The sequence below is a fragment of the Ictidomys tridecemlineatus genome, chromosome 15 (assembly GCF_052094955.1).
Source record: "Ictidomys tridecemlineatus isolate mIctTri1 chromosome 15, mIctTri1.hap1, whole genome shotgun sequence".
NCBI classification, from domain to species: Eukaryota; Metazoa; Chordata; class Mammalia; order Rodentia; family Sciuridae; genus Ictidomys; species Ictidomys tridecemlineatus.
In genome coordinates, this window is record NC_135491.1 from 43,200,446 (window position 1) to 43,216,948 (window position 16,503).

A 16,503-nucleotide genomic window follows, 5' to 3' on the forward strand; every position below is an offset into this window, starting at 1 on the left:
GAAAGAGGTGCTCTGCAGTGCTCTCCTCATACCCCCAGCAGCTGTGAGTCCACAGGCTTCTCTCACAAGCACAGAAGTGTGAGGTGGCTGGTTGTACTTCTGAGTTTCTCCCTTACTGATTCCCCCTGAGCTCTTGCACACCCTTGTTTACAAAGAAATATTAAGAAAACCAAATTATATTAAAATTCCTTCTTGTTCAAGAACAAATAAGGACAACTAACACAGTTTAGAAGAGATAGCCTGGGACTAGCCAGCCCTCAGCTTCCCATGCCATCTGACAGGGCTGTCCAAACAGGGCTGAAAATTCAAAGTATGGAGACGAGTGGACATGTATCCACTCAAGACTTTCTGATCAAATCACCCAAACCTTCAGTCCTCCTAGTTACTTTGAGTTTAATAATATTCCTAGGCTTTACACAATATTGACATTTTCAATTCTTCCAGAATCAATATTTTTATAAATGGCTTTTGTGTGTAGTCTGAAAAATATGCAAATGTATTAATTCCATTTCTTTCCCATATTCTGCAAATACCAGTATAACTAGTCTTCTAAGGTGATCATAAAATAGAAATGACATCTTTAAAAGGACCAACATAATTTTGTTATGTTTCTACCATTAGTTAAGATTCAATTTATTTATTTTTTCACTCAATGCAGTAAAGAAATATAAAATTTCACAGCTGAGTTATAAAGGAATGTTAAAATATCAAAATAAACTAGAACCAAACATGTCATGGAGAGATTCCAACTTTCCCTTGGAGCCAAGCAGCATTTGATCCTTTCACAGAAAGAATGGTAACTTCTACTCACTGTCAGGTTCCAGTTGATCTGGGGGATCCTCATGTGAAGGTTGAGACTGAACAGAATCAGCAAGACTCCAGTCACCACAAATGCACTACAGCTTACAAACTCAAAAAAGTAGAGGCCTTCACATGGGGAGCACTCCATGATGGTCTCGATACAGATGAATGCAATCAGGGCCAAAATCTAGGAAGAAAATTGGAAACATACATGCATGTATATATTTAGTACACATCTGTGAACATACATGCCCATCATATTTATGCTCAGCTGCAGAGTTTTCCTCTGGGGACAGCAGTATAACTGTCAGAAATATGAATTACTTCAGTTTCTACTTAGGTAGAAACAGGTAGAGGGGCCTGAATGAAAGGTTGGAATTCCTAATGTAAACAGCGAAGGCTCTACCACTACACCAAAACCAGTCCAGGGAGGAATGCCTGCCCCTTGTGAGTCACTGGCCCTGGGGAGGAAGGAGGAAGTAGAAAAGAACACCTCTGTGACATTTTAGTTCACCCTTTGCCATCATAATTTCAAGTTGCTTGTTTCCAATTTATGGTCTCTACCACAGTTATGCCAGACATGGAGAGGATGGAATCTTGTGCTATCTGCAACTGCTTTGGTGATTCATGTTGGGGTCACATAAGCTAACTAATGATTGGTACCATCTCCTCTTTCCTCAATTAGAAGCCCCTGAAAGAAGAGGCCCCCTAATTAACCCATATGCTTGTGAAAGTGTTATCACTGGACTATATTACAAGAAGATAGAGTGGCAGCTTATTAAAAATTTAAAAATCTGCCATTAACAGAAATAATTTCTTTCTGAAGGACCAAAGTAACATTATAAGCAGTATGTCTCACTAATGTAAAAATCATAAAGTCAAACAGATAAAAATGGAAATTACCAAGTGAACTTTTAAAAGTAGAGTTCAGGAGAAGAGGTAGCCCAGGGTTAAGCTGTTGGTCCTAAGATCAAGGGAGGTCAAGTAGTCTTGAGCAATGAACAGCGGTTCAGCCTTGGGCTCCTGGCCTCACCTCTGTTCCCCAGTGTCTCACAGCCCACCCCATGTCAAGCCCACACTACCATGTCCAGGCCAATCCCCACCCTGCAGCTCAAGGCAGAAAAAGCAGGAAGGCAGATGCAGGCAGCCCTGACATCCTCCAGAGACATGTCCTCCAGGGCCAGCCTCCCAGCATCCCAGGAGCCTTGTGAGCAATGGGGAAACTCTGCCTCCCTTCCTTGTCCCGTGGAGTCAGAATCTGATTCCTGACAAGATCCCCAGATTAACTGTGAAAAGCAGCCAAGACACAGGCTGTTCTGGGGCTCTTCCCTGCCTACTCAAGTCCTACTCACACATACCAATGCTCCATTCTCAGTGCCACCTCCTCCTCATGCTGTCCCTGAATTTCTCCCTGCCACATGTCATTTTATTCTACCCTGTCCCAAGAAAGCATTTTACTCCTACCCCATGCATCTCTCTGCACCGAGTATTCGGTATGCAGGCCACCTCTGTCCCTTCCTAAGGCACCAAGCACAGTAACTTGCAGAGTTGGCAAATGTGGGCACAATGACTTGCAAAGCCCCACACCTTCCTTTCAGGGTCTCTGTATAAAAGGAAAGCTGTTTCTGCTATTACCATCAGGGACACTTCCATGCTAATCTTATGTGGTCTTCTTACCTTTTCTAGTCCAAGTTAACATATTAAAGATGCAGATCTTGTTGATCAAAGGATACAAGATTTCAGTTTGCAAGGAATAGTTTAAGAGATCTATTGTGCAATATAAGGGCTACAGTTTTTATAACAATGGATTTATTTTGAAAATTACTGAGAGAGTAGAGCTTAAGTCCACTGGAAAAAAAATAAGTGAGGTGATGCTCATGTTCATTAGCTTGGCTGGACCATTCTACAATGTATACATATTTCTCATCATATTGTACACAATTAATATGTACAATTTTTAATCATCCATTAGAAAATGAAAGACAAGACAGGGATCTCTAAGTACACGCTTTGTACTTTTCCTAATGACTCTCTTTATAATTCTCCACAGGACCACAGCCTTTAATTCTCCATCTGAATTACATGCTTAACTTGCAATCAATACACAAAAGAAACAGTTCATATAAGGCAAACTCCTAAACATCCTTTTTTTTTTTCCACCCCTGTAATCGGATCTACTAATCTTGGGCAAGAAATAACACACTGTACTGATGAGTTACAAATGTTTCTGGTATGTTAACTTCAACCATATTTGTGTGGAAAGGTAACACCTAAATTCTTAAATATTAAAAAAATGGCTTCAAGAAAATGCAAATCCAATAGGCTGTTCCTTGTAATAGTGAACATAACAAAATATCCCTGCTCAACAGCTCATAATTTAAGTGTTTTAATTAAATAAAAAATAAAGTAAGTTAGACAATGATAAGAACAAAGGAGAAAAAGCAGGGAAGGCAAGTGAAGTGTAACTGGGGCTAGGGTGTGAAAACTGTGGACTGTGGACCCTAGAAGGCCCAGCTGAGAAAGAACTACAGGAAGGCAGTAAGGTCCTGGCTTGCAGGAGGTAAGATCAGATATACAGAGCCCAGAGATATGGGCAGACCTGGATGTGATAGCCTACTGTGCTCTGAGTAGGCACAATCTGATTTGGATCTTAAAAGGGCCACCAGCTCAACAGACCAGAGGCAGGAGGCTAGGGCAGAGACTAGAAAAGAGCTGGAAGGCCTCTGCAACACCCTGGAGAGAAGATGGTGGTATGGATCAGGTTGGTATCTGAAGGTGATCAGCCCAGATGGTGAGAAGTGTTGAATTCTGGGTGTATGTTGAAGGCAGAGCCACAGGATCTGTGCTGACACATGATATGATGTGAGAGGAAGAGGAAGGCAAGCACATTTCTAAGGTTCCTATTTGAGCAACGAGAAGAATGGCATTGCTGCACAGGGATAGGGAAGCCTGCAGGGGAGCAGGTTTGGGGAGGAGTTCAGTTTGGGACATGCTAACACTGTAACAGCTATCAGGCTTCAAGCGGAGCTGATTGTTAGATATGTGAACCTTGAGTTCTAGGGAAAGATTGGAATGGAGATGCAATTGGGAATTAGGGGACAGGATGGAACGACCACCTAGAGTGTGAGTACAGACAGAAAAGAGGGCTAAATGCTAAGCATGTGAAACTCCAACATGTTCATGACAGAAATAGCCACACAGCCTAAATTTTAATTTGAGTTTGCTAGCTACCAACTGGGTGTGGCAGCCAGTCCCTCCAAGATGGCCCCATCAAGGAGTCTTCTTAGTAGTATCATCTCTGTAACACAATGAAGAAGGCTGACCCTTTTGCAGAAAGAACTTCACAGGTTAGGCCAGAAAACTCAAGTGTGAATTCTTCTTTCCTCTCTGTCTCTCTGGGATCACTTACTCTGGGGAAAATGAGCTGTCATGGTCATGAAGATACTCAGGTAGCCTTATGGAAAAATCTAAGTGCCAAAGAACCAACAGCCAACAGCTATGTGAATAAGGGGTCTTAGAAGCAGGTCCTCCTGTCCCAAGTGGGCGGACCGCCCTTAGGTGATACCATCTCAGACAACAGCCAGACTGCAACCACATGAGAAACAGAGCAAAGCCACTCTGGGATTCCTGACCCGAAGAAACTGAAGGATAATAAAGTTCTGTGGTTTTAAGCCACTAAGTTTTGAGGTAATTAGTTAACAGTAATGGATAATATATTAGGGAGGGAACCTCAATAATATTGTAATCACTAATATCAATAAAAATTAACTACCAGTACTGGTTACCTACAATTTCTCACTCTTTACCATTCAGCCCCTGACACAAACCTATGAGGTAACATTAGTCCCATTTTATAGACAAGGAAACAGAGGTCCTATGAGATAGATAGCAAGAAGGAATGCCAGTATTTCACAGCCAAGATTTGATCCTCATCCTCTCTAGTTTTTATTGCCTTACTATGCTATTCTTATCAATTCCTCATCCCCATAGCTGTCTTCTTTGCATATCTCAAATGGACATTATGTTCAAAATCAAAATATACAAACGAGAACTCAAACAGTAACATGCTGTATAAAAAATAAGGAAATAAATGGTGTATTAAGAATTGTAATGCAAAAATAAATAAATACATTTTAAAAATAAGGAAATAAAATTATAACCTATACATACAGTTTTTAAATCAGAAAACATGTATTATACATCTTGTTTTCTAGCCTTTTTCTTTTACATAGTATCTGCAGGCATTTCCATATAAAAAGAAACATGTTATTTTTTTGACTACATAGGATATATAAATATATAATCTATAATTTCATCAATACCCTGTTGATAGGTGTTTAGGTGGTTTCCAATACTCAACCATTATCACCAGTACAGTCTTTTTTGGAGGGGAGAAGGTACCAGGGATTGAACTCAGGGGCACTTGACCACTGAGCCACATTCCCATCCCTATTTTGTATTATTTAGAGATAAGGTCTCACTCAGTTGTTTAGTGCCTCAATTTTGCTGAGGCTGGCTTTGAATTCATGATCCTCCTGGCTCAGTCTCCTAAACTGCTGGGATTACAGGTATGTACAACTACAGTGGGCCCAGTATATATATATATATATTTTTTTTTTGCCTGATATTTAGCACAGCAAAATATCAAAACATCTTCCAGCACTGTGAAATCTAATAATCACTGGTGAATTAAGCCCACCTATTGCCTGATAAGGACTCAGACCAAGTCAGATTGGAAGCCAATAACTTGTAGCAACAGAGGAATCAAAAGTAACCTATCTTCTAAAAACTTTGCAGTGGACAAATATCAAGTATAAATATATATATATAAAGACGTTAATGAGATATAAATATGGGAAAGCTAAGGTATTGCTAATCAGAGAGCCTTTTCTGTGTAGTTCTTACCAGCTGATCTAGAGTATTTTCGTAGCTGGTAAGTAAATTGGCATTATAAGATTGTCAAATTTACCTAACTGTGGCTAATTAAGGTTGGCAACATCAAAAAGGAAGAGAGGAGGACAAGGGGAGGGCTGTCTTACAACACTTTGTAAATGCTCATAAAGTCCAAAGTTAAACTGCTAAGTCCTTTCTGGAGGCTGTGACATGAACAGGACTGTTCACCAACACATCCGAGTCTCCTCTATCCAGGCACATGTTGGTGCTGCAAAATTTTCCAGAGGCAGATTTTCTCTAGAAGACGAAGCTGATGCCTCAAAGCCCCTCCCTTGTGTCAGCTCCAGAAATGTATTCACAGGGTTCTGTTTTTGTAAAACCTAAAAAGCAAGTTATTTTAACTGAAGTTAGCTAAGACCACTCCCTGCCTCCTTCCATTCCAATTTCCTCTTTGGGCCAGGTGATGATGAAATAGCAATGGGCATTTTGAGGATCCTGCTAATTGTAAGTTGAGGGAGGGATACATTAAATTTGGGGTTAGCTAAAATTCCCACATATGGTTAAATTCCTATAGCCCTCCTAGGTTAAGAATGGCTTCCAGATATGCTTCAACATCCACTGCACTGACTGACCAGACAATGTAAAAAAGGGACAGGCCCCCAAATTCATGAGATAAACATACCCTACAATGCCCAACTAGAATAGTCTGTGAACAGGGGAGGAAACATAAGGAGCTAGAAGCTCATCTGTGGGAAATTCATTAAACTAATAAACTGTGAGTGTCTCCACAGAAGCTGTGCCTTATCGGGGATATACTCAGTAATGCCGCATCTCTCTCCAGCCATGAGTGCATTCTACCTTTTCCTCCCTTTCATGGTGGAAATCACATGAAATTGAACTCATTCCAGGGCTTGTAGGTCACAAACCTATAGTGTAGAATAGATAGCAAGTACACATGTGGGAGGCTGCAGTTTTGTGTATCTCAATGTACTGTACTGAATTTTGATATTTCTGACAAATTTTGAACTGACAAAGTCTGACAGTTCCAATTAGAATGGCACACAAAAACTGCCTGCAACTCACTGAAACATCCTGAAGAAACAAGTGTTTCAGTGACAAACTCCTACACATATTCACCAATAAATCAATGTATGTAGAAGAGCTTTTGCAGGGGGAAGGATGAGTGCTAGGGATTGAATCAGGGCCTCATACATGCTAGGCAAGTACTAGACCACTGAGCTAGTGCCCCAGCCCCTTAGAAAAGAATACTGATTGTACAACAATGTTCTTAATACAAGGTACTGGCAACTAGAATCTTAGAATTTCTTGTGTAATAAATCTAAATTTCAGAGTGATTTTGTGTACTTTTAAAAAATACCTAATCATACTGAAATTGAAATACAATAGGAAGGATCCATTTTAATGGAGGCCAAAACAAAAACAAAAATAAAAAGCCTTCTGAATTCATAATTTAGTGTGCTGCTTATTCTAAATAAATATTTACTATTGTACCCGGTAGATTCACAACACTGGGATCTACTTCTGGGCTTGGACAATGAAACATGAATTTGTGAAACATCTGTTACTTCTGAGAGTAGCATTTAGGTGCCATGAGCAATTTTACCGTGTGCCTTTCCCTAGCCATGGCGGCCAGCAATGTTCCAGACAAGGGCAGAGGGTGAAAGGCAAATGACAAATAAATACATAGACACACACACTCAACAAAAGAAATGCAAATTAGGATATCATTCTCATCTATCAGATTTATAAAAATATAAAGTGGTATATTGTGCCAAAGCAGAACACCCCCACACCAATGGAGAGGGTACAGACTGGTCCAGCATTGACAGTGATCTTGAGATTCTTCTCAAAATTATAAGTGTCCAGGGCTGGGGTTGAGGCTCAGTGGTAGAGTGCTTGCCTAGCATGTATGAGGCATTGGGATTGATTCTCAGCACCACATATAAATAAATAAAAAAAGCTATCAAAAAAATAAATTTTTTATGGGACTGGGGTTGTGGCTCAGCAGTAGAGCTTGCCTAGCACATGTGAGGCCCTGGGTTCAATCCTCAGTACCACATAAAAATAAATAAATAAAGATATTGTGTCCAACTAAAAAATAAATATAAAAAAATTAAAAATAAATAATTTTTTAAAAAAATTATAAATGTCCAGCCGGAGAGCAAGGGTTAAATAAGTGATAACACATCTACATACAATGAGAAGCACAAAGCAGAGAAACAGGTACTTATATGTGCTAGAGGGGAAAGATGTCCAGGGATACTTAAAGAACCAGAGTGCAGAATATTAGGCCTATAGTAACCCCATTTTTGGGAGGCACAAAAACCATGAGGCTATCTGTGTTCACAAAAACATAAACACTAAAAAAAGTGGAGACTTCTATGAGTTAGAATTGACTAGGGTAAAGGAGAATCAGGGAGATTTTCTTTTTTATTTTAAACACTCCTGTAGTATATGAATATATAAGAAAGATGTACACTTAAAATTCATGCATATGCATTTATAATACATGCATACATATTAGAAATATAAATGCATGTATAACCAACATATGTATGTATACATAATATATATAGCACAGGAAGATTCTACAGTAAAATATTAATAGTGAATCCATCTACAACCATATAGGATAGATGGTTTTATTTTTGTAGGCTTCTTTTATTTTCTAAGATTTCTACACATAAAAAGTGTGTTTTAATCAGAAAAAAAGTAAGTGTTCCATTATGAACACTTTTGAAATATCCAGGTTTATTTTGAGTTAAATGTCAGTGATCTCTAAGAATCAACCCCTATTTGTTTTGAACTACTCATGAATATTTTACAGTGAAATTAAAAACTTCAATGGAAAATGAAGGCCACCCTGAAAGCCTATGTTGATTCCATTTCTTTATCACAAGAGTTCATCATTCCAGAGTCTCTTTGATGGCATGCAAACCTATTTCCTGGCCACCAACGAACTACAAGCTGATAAAGCAGGTGCATAGCAAGAGTCTCCTCCTCCTGAACACACTGACAAAGACAACCAGGAAGGAACAGTGCCATTAATGTCTTGGAAGGCATCTCTTAAAGATTGATCAAAATTCACTAATTTATCAAAGGATCTGATGAAGCATTTTAAAATATATGTACCTAAAACCAGCAGCATTTAGTACAAATTTTTTCATTCTAAACTACTTGAGAGGCCTTAAACACCCCCAGATGCTAAAATGACTCCCCATTTGAAATGTCTACAGCAACACAAGCCTGGAGTACTGTGATATTCGCAGGTGAGCTTCCTAGCATTCTACAAAACAATGCTTCTACTGAAACTGTTTCTAGGGTCATGTTTCATAAAAACATCACAAACATTGAGAAATAACCTAACCATTACTGTGTAAAATGAATTCCAGTCTGTCATGATAGCTGTAGATGTCCTTAGTGCTGATTATCAGATATTTGATGATCCAGAACATGAGATGCCTCTTCTCACCTCCCCTGAAGTAGAATGGAACCAGGGGATTAATTTTGGCTAATAAGATGTGTGTCAATTTCAGGCAACATAGTTTATTGCCAGTGAGATTTTCCTGAGATCTTCCTCTTAACTCTGCCTCAGTACCAACAAGATTTGGTAGTTACTCCAGCAGTCTGAGTCCCAAGTAAGGATGCATGGAATAGCCTTGGTTTGTTGTTACTGCGTTATAGTCTAACTCTCCCTGACAGATAAAAGAAATGGGGCCTTCCCCTATTTGGGAATAAGAGTATCTACTAAATCTGGGGTTTTCAGTCCCCCCATAATATTTTAGGAATGTTAGTCCCCTTATTGGCTCTAAGACACTACATCCTCAAAAGTTCCTTAGATGTCTAGGGCATTTGTCTTTAAATTTTAAAAGTCTCAATGTAATATTAAGATGATTATTATCCCTTTACTTAGCTAAAATTAACTGATCATCTTCGATGGGTCAGGTACTACTCTTACTCTAGGGAGGCAGCAGTGAACAAACTGCAAATGTGTCTTCCCTCCGACCTTATATTCCTATATTTTTCCCTGCCGTGTGTGTGCGTATATCCAAATTTAATCTTTTTTAAAAACATTTTTTAGTTGTAGATTGGCACAATACCTTTACTTTTCTTTTTTTAATGTGGTGCTGAGGATCAAACCCTATGACTCACATGTGCAAGGAAAGCATTCTACCACTGAGCCACAACTCCAGCCCCCCAAGTTTAATCTTAAACAAGGCTCAGGCATAGCCTTGTGCTGAGTTCACATCCTCCTATGACACACAGTCAGGCCATAGAGTGAAACCATCTAATCACGTGAGACAGAACAAGCTCTTCACCCCTCCTCTTCCTACAGCATGGCTTCCTCTGGGCTCCCAACTGGGGTATACCTCAGAATCCTGATAGAGATTGGCCAAGCACCAGGAAAATTGGAGGCAAGGTAGGACAGCTGTTTGTGTGATCCTGATTGCTCTGTGGCACTTGGAGGCTTGCTGTGCTTGGGTCTCACTCTAACCCAGCCAACCTATCAGCTCTGCTATACACACAAAACCAAATAGCTAATGAGGTGCCAGGGGCTTGGTGTCCAGGAAGGGGTGAAAAAGCATTGCTGTGGTGTGGAAGAGGAGGAGGGTCACTGAGGACTGAGATAGCGGTAGAAGACTTGAGAAGCCTTCCTGGACAGCACTGGACTTTGGACAAGCAGGCAGGAGAATACACAAAGCAGGGCCTTGCTTTCCAATTGCATCCTTGGCTGGGGGAGGCATGAAGGATTGGAATAAACCTAGCCCCTCATCAAAGCACTTCTGTTTTATATTCCTATTAGCAGTGGTTCCTAAGCTTTTCTGAGCTAAGGACAGATATATTTTAGCCTTCTAAATTAATGTCCCAGGAAGAGTGGTTTGCAAAGCATCGCTCTGATTTCTATGTTAGGAAAATATTTCTGTTGTGCTTACTTTGAAACTACTGACACAGGCTGACACTTTCAGTTATGGAGAAGTAGCTCAAAATTCACACAAGTGTGCATGGCTAGGGCCAGAGCAGCCATGCAGCTCTGCGTTTGCTTGTGCTAAGCCCTGTGCTATTTCCACCTTAACTACATCCCTAGTACTCATAGCACATCAGCATCTTAACAGTTCTGAAAAGTGCAGTCAAACCTGTTTACCTTTATTTGATACATGGATTATGTTACATGGGCCCAGAATTCCCAACCCAGCATACCTATTAACACTTGGCACAGAGGTGTCTGGAGGAAAACTGGTTTGGGAAATATAAAAAGCACACGCTGATCCATACTCAACTTTGTCAGATCATGCACAATTTTCAGACTAAAACACAGAAACTCATTTACTCAGCAGGGTGGCAATGACACAGGACACTGTTAACTGGGTGATGACCACATGTACACAGAGCAGAGTCCACAGTATCTTCAGAACCAGGCAGAACTCTAATCAGCTCCAGCACATTCAAAATTAAAATGTCTCTTCCCACCAATACTGAAAACATACTTGAGGAGAGAGACACGGTTTTGGTTTGGATTCAGCCACAAAGACAGCAGACAAGTCTTCCACTTCCACACTTTCAGCTTCTGCTGAAAGACCTCGTGACTATACCGGGCAGAGATGGCAGGAAGTGTTGGGGACAGGGATTTCTCTTCAGAAACCAGCTCCAACCTCAGGACTCACAGAACACATTAAGATGGGATCCTGAAACCAGACAGACTAAGAAGGCCTCCCACCAACACCTTCTGAGTCCCTAGAACAGGGGTTTTACGCTACTATGCATACATCCATGTTGAATGGCAGATCCTCTTAAAATCTAAACAACTGGCCCAGTGCCTGTAATCCCAGCAGCTCAGAAGGCGGAAGCAGGAGGAGCCAGCTTCAGCAATTTAGCGAGGCGCTAAGCAACTCAGTGAGACCCTGTCTCTAAATAAAATACAAAATAGGGCTAGGGATGTGGTTCAGTGGTCAAGTGCCTGAATTCAATCCCTGGCACCCACCCCACCCCCCAAAAAAACTAAGCAACCAGGTTAGAAGTCATGTTATATTGTCTGCTAAGAGGCCCAAATTAGCTGTGCCTTGCCAGGCACCTTAGAATAACAATAGCTTGTAACTAGAGAGTATGATAATGTAAAGATGCCATCTGGCTCTAGGACCACATATTATCTCTGATCCTCACACATTCAGGAAGCAGATGGCAACAGTGTGTGGCCCAGGTTTGTTCAAGGGCTCAAGTACAGTATCTTTCCCCAGTACCATGATCTCCCACATGATAACTTAACTAATATTAAGTTATCTGGAGTTTTTTCACACCTTTGGCCACAGGAAAACCATTGGTTATGCCTTCTCTTCAAGAAACACAGCATGAGAGCAGGGAGGGTAGCAGGAGGAGCCCGTGTAGTCAGTGCCACGAGGGTCTCATAAAAAGCACACAACAAGATCATCATTCTCCAAAATGATCCATGGGTTTTTCCCTCTTGAGAGAGGTTATTTCATGAAGAAGGTGGATTTAAAAATATATCCTCTTCTCCCCTGAGACAATAGAGCAAGGAACAAATATTTTTTTGGTTCTGAAACAAAGAAACTGACTGCAGGTGTAAATTATTTAACCTGCAACCAATGTCCCTGCATGTGATCTTTGGTTTCACTGTTTTTATGCAGCTAAATAAACAGTGCCCAAGCTACAGCTTTAAGAGTTGCAAAGGAATTAAAGAATAAAAGAAAACTACCTGCTCCTGAAGGTCAGAAACCAGGAACCAACTACCCTCACCCCATCCCACCCCCACACACTAGCAGATGAACAAATTAATCAGTAGCAATTAGCTGAGCAAAGGAGTCAAGAGGCAGAGGCAAATAAGTTCTTTATTGTTAAGAGATAAGGACAAAAGGGTGGGGCTACCCACGGCTCAAGGTCATTCGGAAGAAAGCAGGGGAGGCACCCATGGGAGTTCTCAGAGGACTGCAAGGTGTGGCCCCACTGGGCAGCCACACTCCCAACAGAGCTGCCTTGGCCCCTAAGGTTTTGTTTCCATGGAAGAGAGAAGAGTGTAGGCTGTTAATGCCCCAGGAAGCTGTGCTTGGTTTGATCTGAGCTTGGCCTCCATCACAAACACCTACTCAACCAGTGATCCTGACAGATTTTTCAAGCGGGGTTCTACTGTGTAAATAATTTTGCTATTTTGGAATCCTAAAGCCATAAATAAATTATGAGTAGAACTTTGAAGATTGCATTCAATTTCAGACTCATTTTTTTTTAAATTTTTATTTGTTCTTTTTAATCATACACAATAGCAGAATGTATTTCGAATCATTGTACACAAATGGAGCACAACTTTTCATTTCTCTGGTTGTACACAATGTAGAGTCACATCACATGTGCAGTCATACATGTACATAAGGTAATGATGTTCAACTCATTCCACCATCTTTCCTACCCCCAAGCCCTCTCCCTTATCTTCCTTCCCCTTTGCCCAATCAAAGTTACTCCATTCACCCCGCGACCCCACACCCCCCCACCCCGCATCATGGGCTTACCAGAGAGAAATTCAGCCCTTGTTTTATTTTTTAAATTTTTTAATTTGTTTTAATTAGTTATACATGACAGTAGAATGCATTTATGCACTTTGATATATCATACATAGGATATAATTTCTTATTTTTTTTAGTATACATGTTGCAGAATTACATTGGTCATGTAGTCACATATATACATATAGTAATAATGTCTGTTTCATTCTACTATCTTTCCTATTCCCACAGGCCCTCCCCTCACTTCCCTCTACCTAATCTAAAATAACTCTATTCTTCCCTAGTGCCCCCCACCTTATTGTGAATTAGCATCCACATATTAGAGAAAACATTCAGCCATTGGTTTTTTTGGGATTGGCTTACTTCATTTAGCATGATATTCAGACTCTTCTTTTTTTTTTTTTTAATCATACATTTTGAAATTTCCAACGTAAGTAAGCTCTAATACACACATTAAACACATAGGACACTTGTCAACAATAGTTGATCATAAGATATTGGTTGCAGGCAAAATAGAATTATTTTTGAATATCCAACTACTTAGAGGGTTATCCAATGAAGTGTAAAAGTCTTGTTTTTTTAAAAAAATCTAGAAAGTTTTATGTGGTTTGATGATATAATTGCACATGATTTTAGAAAACCACAGGATGGTCAGCAACTTTCTTGCCAAGAGAATGTCCACAGAATTTTACAGCAAATGCCACCCTGCCCCAAAAGCTCCATTTTCAGACCATTTAGATTAGTAATGGAACAAAAACAATGTACATGCAGAGGACACAGGAAGCACACTGCCTTCAAACCATAGACATCTGAAGACATTTAACAATACCGCTGGCATGAGGATTTTCTTTACAGCCTCCCTTTATCATGGTCCTAGTTTTATGGATGAAGGTGAAACCCAGCAGGCAGGCATCCCCTTCTCCTTCCTGTTTTAATTCCTGGGCATCTCCCCACCCCAACATCCCTGAAAGCCCCCATTAGCCAAGTGGAAACAGGGCACTGCATTTCTCAATAAATGAGAAACCAGCAGGCTTCTTCTCTTTTTACTAGAGACTGATTAAGGCCAAGAAAGTGAACTGTACATTCTCAGAGGCCAGGCGTAAGTCTGGAAAGCCCAGTTCACTGAGATCCACTATCCTGACAGCCCACCCAGCATCTCTGCACCATCCAGCTAAGGGAGGTCCCAGCCATATTTCTGCCAGAGCAGGAAGCAGTGAGCTATGGAGTAACCAAACAGGGAGGGAGGCATCTCTATGTGCCCAAAGCCACCATTCCTGGAGCCTCCATGCTTAACCTACAGATTGGGGGACTACTGTTCAGCAGTGTTTGTAAATGGTGTCCCCAGCTCCAGGGATAATAGCAGCCCTTAAAATGTGTGACACTATGGCTCTCCTTAAAAATCATCTTCTGCTGTGGCTTTCTACTGTGGGTCAAATGCTGTGCTGGGATAGGCACTGCCATAAGCATTTGCTCCTTTACACTTTTTTTTTTTTTGGTCTATGCTGTCCAGGATGGCCTCAAGCTTACCATCCTCCTGTCTCAGCCTCCAGGGTAGCTTGGACTACAGTATACACCACTGAACCCCATTTAATCTTCATTCCATCCTGTGAGGAACAAGATTGGTTAATTTTTAACTGAAATACAATTTACAAAATTCACAATTCAGTAGCTTTTAGTACATTCAAAGTTGTAGCCATCACTATTATGTATAATTCCAGAACATTTTCATCACTCCAAGAGATAAACAGTTTTTGTTTTTCACAAGTGCTGAGGCTCAAGCCTGAGGCCTTGCACCTGTTAAGCAAGTGCTCTACCACTGAGCTACACCCCAACCAGGGAGCACAATTTTTAATCTTCATCTCAGTGATAAGGAAAATGAGGCAAAGATTAAGCAACACTCCCAAGATCACACAGTCTCATTAATAGCAGAGTGAGACAGAGCAGTCCCCAGAACCCTCTGCAGTGCTGGGTATTAGTGAACATCCCCCAACTGCCTTGAGTTCCACTGCTCCTTTTCGTCCTGCCTCCCCTCAAACAGAGAGTGCTCCCCAGGGTTCTGCCTCTGCTGTACTCTCACCAGATACACAGGCATACCCAATAGATTTCTTGCTTCAGACTCCCACTCTCAGATCTACCGCCCCAGTCTAAACTCTTCTCTAAGCCCCAGGCCTCAACACTGTCCCCCTCTAAAATTAGGCATCTCTACCCTAACATCCCCAGGCACCCACATGGGAGTGCAGAAGTACCCTTTCCTAACTCAGTGGATGCCATCACCACTAAGCATAGCAATTTAAGAGCTGGAGATCTGTGGAGTCCCACAGTCCCAAATTTTGATCTCAGCTCTGCTACCAATTAGCTCTGTGAACCTGGGCACATTTACAAGAGCAGTAATTTAAATCTGATTTAAATCTGAGCCTCTATTTAAAAAATTGTTCAATGGGTGTTTTTTTCCTATTTTTCCGTAAAATTGATCAAGGAACAGTTCTGTGGCTGTGAAGATTAAATGTGAAATACTTAGTGCCATGCCTGGCATACAGAGAGTGTTAATTAATAGTAACCAGTATTATGGTATGTGGAAGGTCCAACAAAACTCAGATACGTCTGCCTTTACCACATTCAGGTCAGGGGTATGAAAGTGATAGGAAATGCATCACTACTGTCTTCCTTTGGTCCATACCACATTTTACTTATCTGTTCATCTTTCAATGACCACTTGGGTTGCTTCCACATTTTAATTATTGTGAATGATGCTATTATGAACATGAACATGGTGTACAAACGTCTGTTCAAATCCCTGCTTTCAATTCTTTTGGGTATATATACTTGGAAACAGAATTGCTGGATCATATGGTAATTCTATTTTTACTTTTCAGGGATCAAAATTTTAAGCCTAAGAGAAAAGAGATGAAAGTATGAAAATCAAAGTAACTTACTTTTTCTTTTTTAAAAATAGCTATATCCACTAAAAAGGCCTAGAAATAACAACTCGGCAATATTGGGCCCCCCTTAGTTCCCAGACTGACATATCTAAATATTGTTTCTAGCTAAAAGGAACAAGGATTTCTCTGGGAAATGGCTAATTCAGGTCTGGAAGAGGATAACACATATATGTTATATATGTATATCCAAATTTTGATTTCTAAATACTAGCATTTTTCACTTAAAGGAACCAGGGTGCCTTAAAAACTTCCAGGACTAGGGTAAGAGTCCAAGATGTATCTGAATACTTTATACTCAGAGAATTAAAGGAGCAAAGTTGGAGATCAGTTTAAAGGGGCTC

The 16,503-nt window shown here is 40.5% G+C and overlaps 1 protein-coding gene across 1 annotated transcript in view; it reads right to left on the bottom strand.

Moving 5' to 3' along the window:
* Positions 1-16,503, bottom strand: part of Cmtm4 (CKLF like MARVEL transmembrane domain containing 4) — a 59,787-nt gene that overhangs the window by 13,957 nt on the left and 29,327 nt on the right. Inside the window, exon 2 of the mRNA XM_078032437.1 lies at positions 812-988. Coding sequence (XP_077888563.1) covers positions 812-988 — 177 coding nt within the window. The remainder of the gene's footprint in view (positions 1-811; positions 989-16,503) is intronic.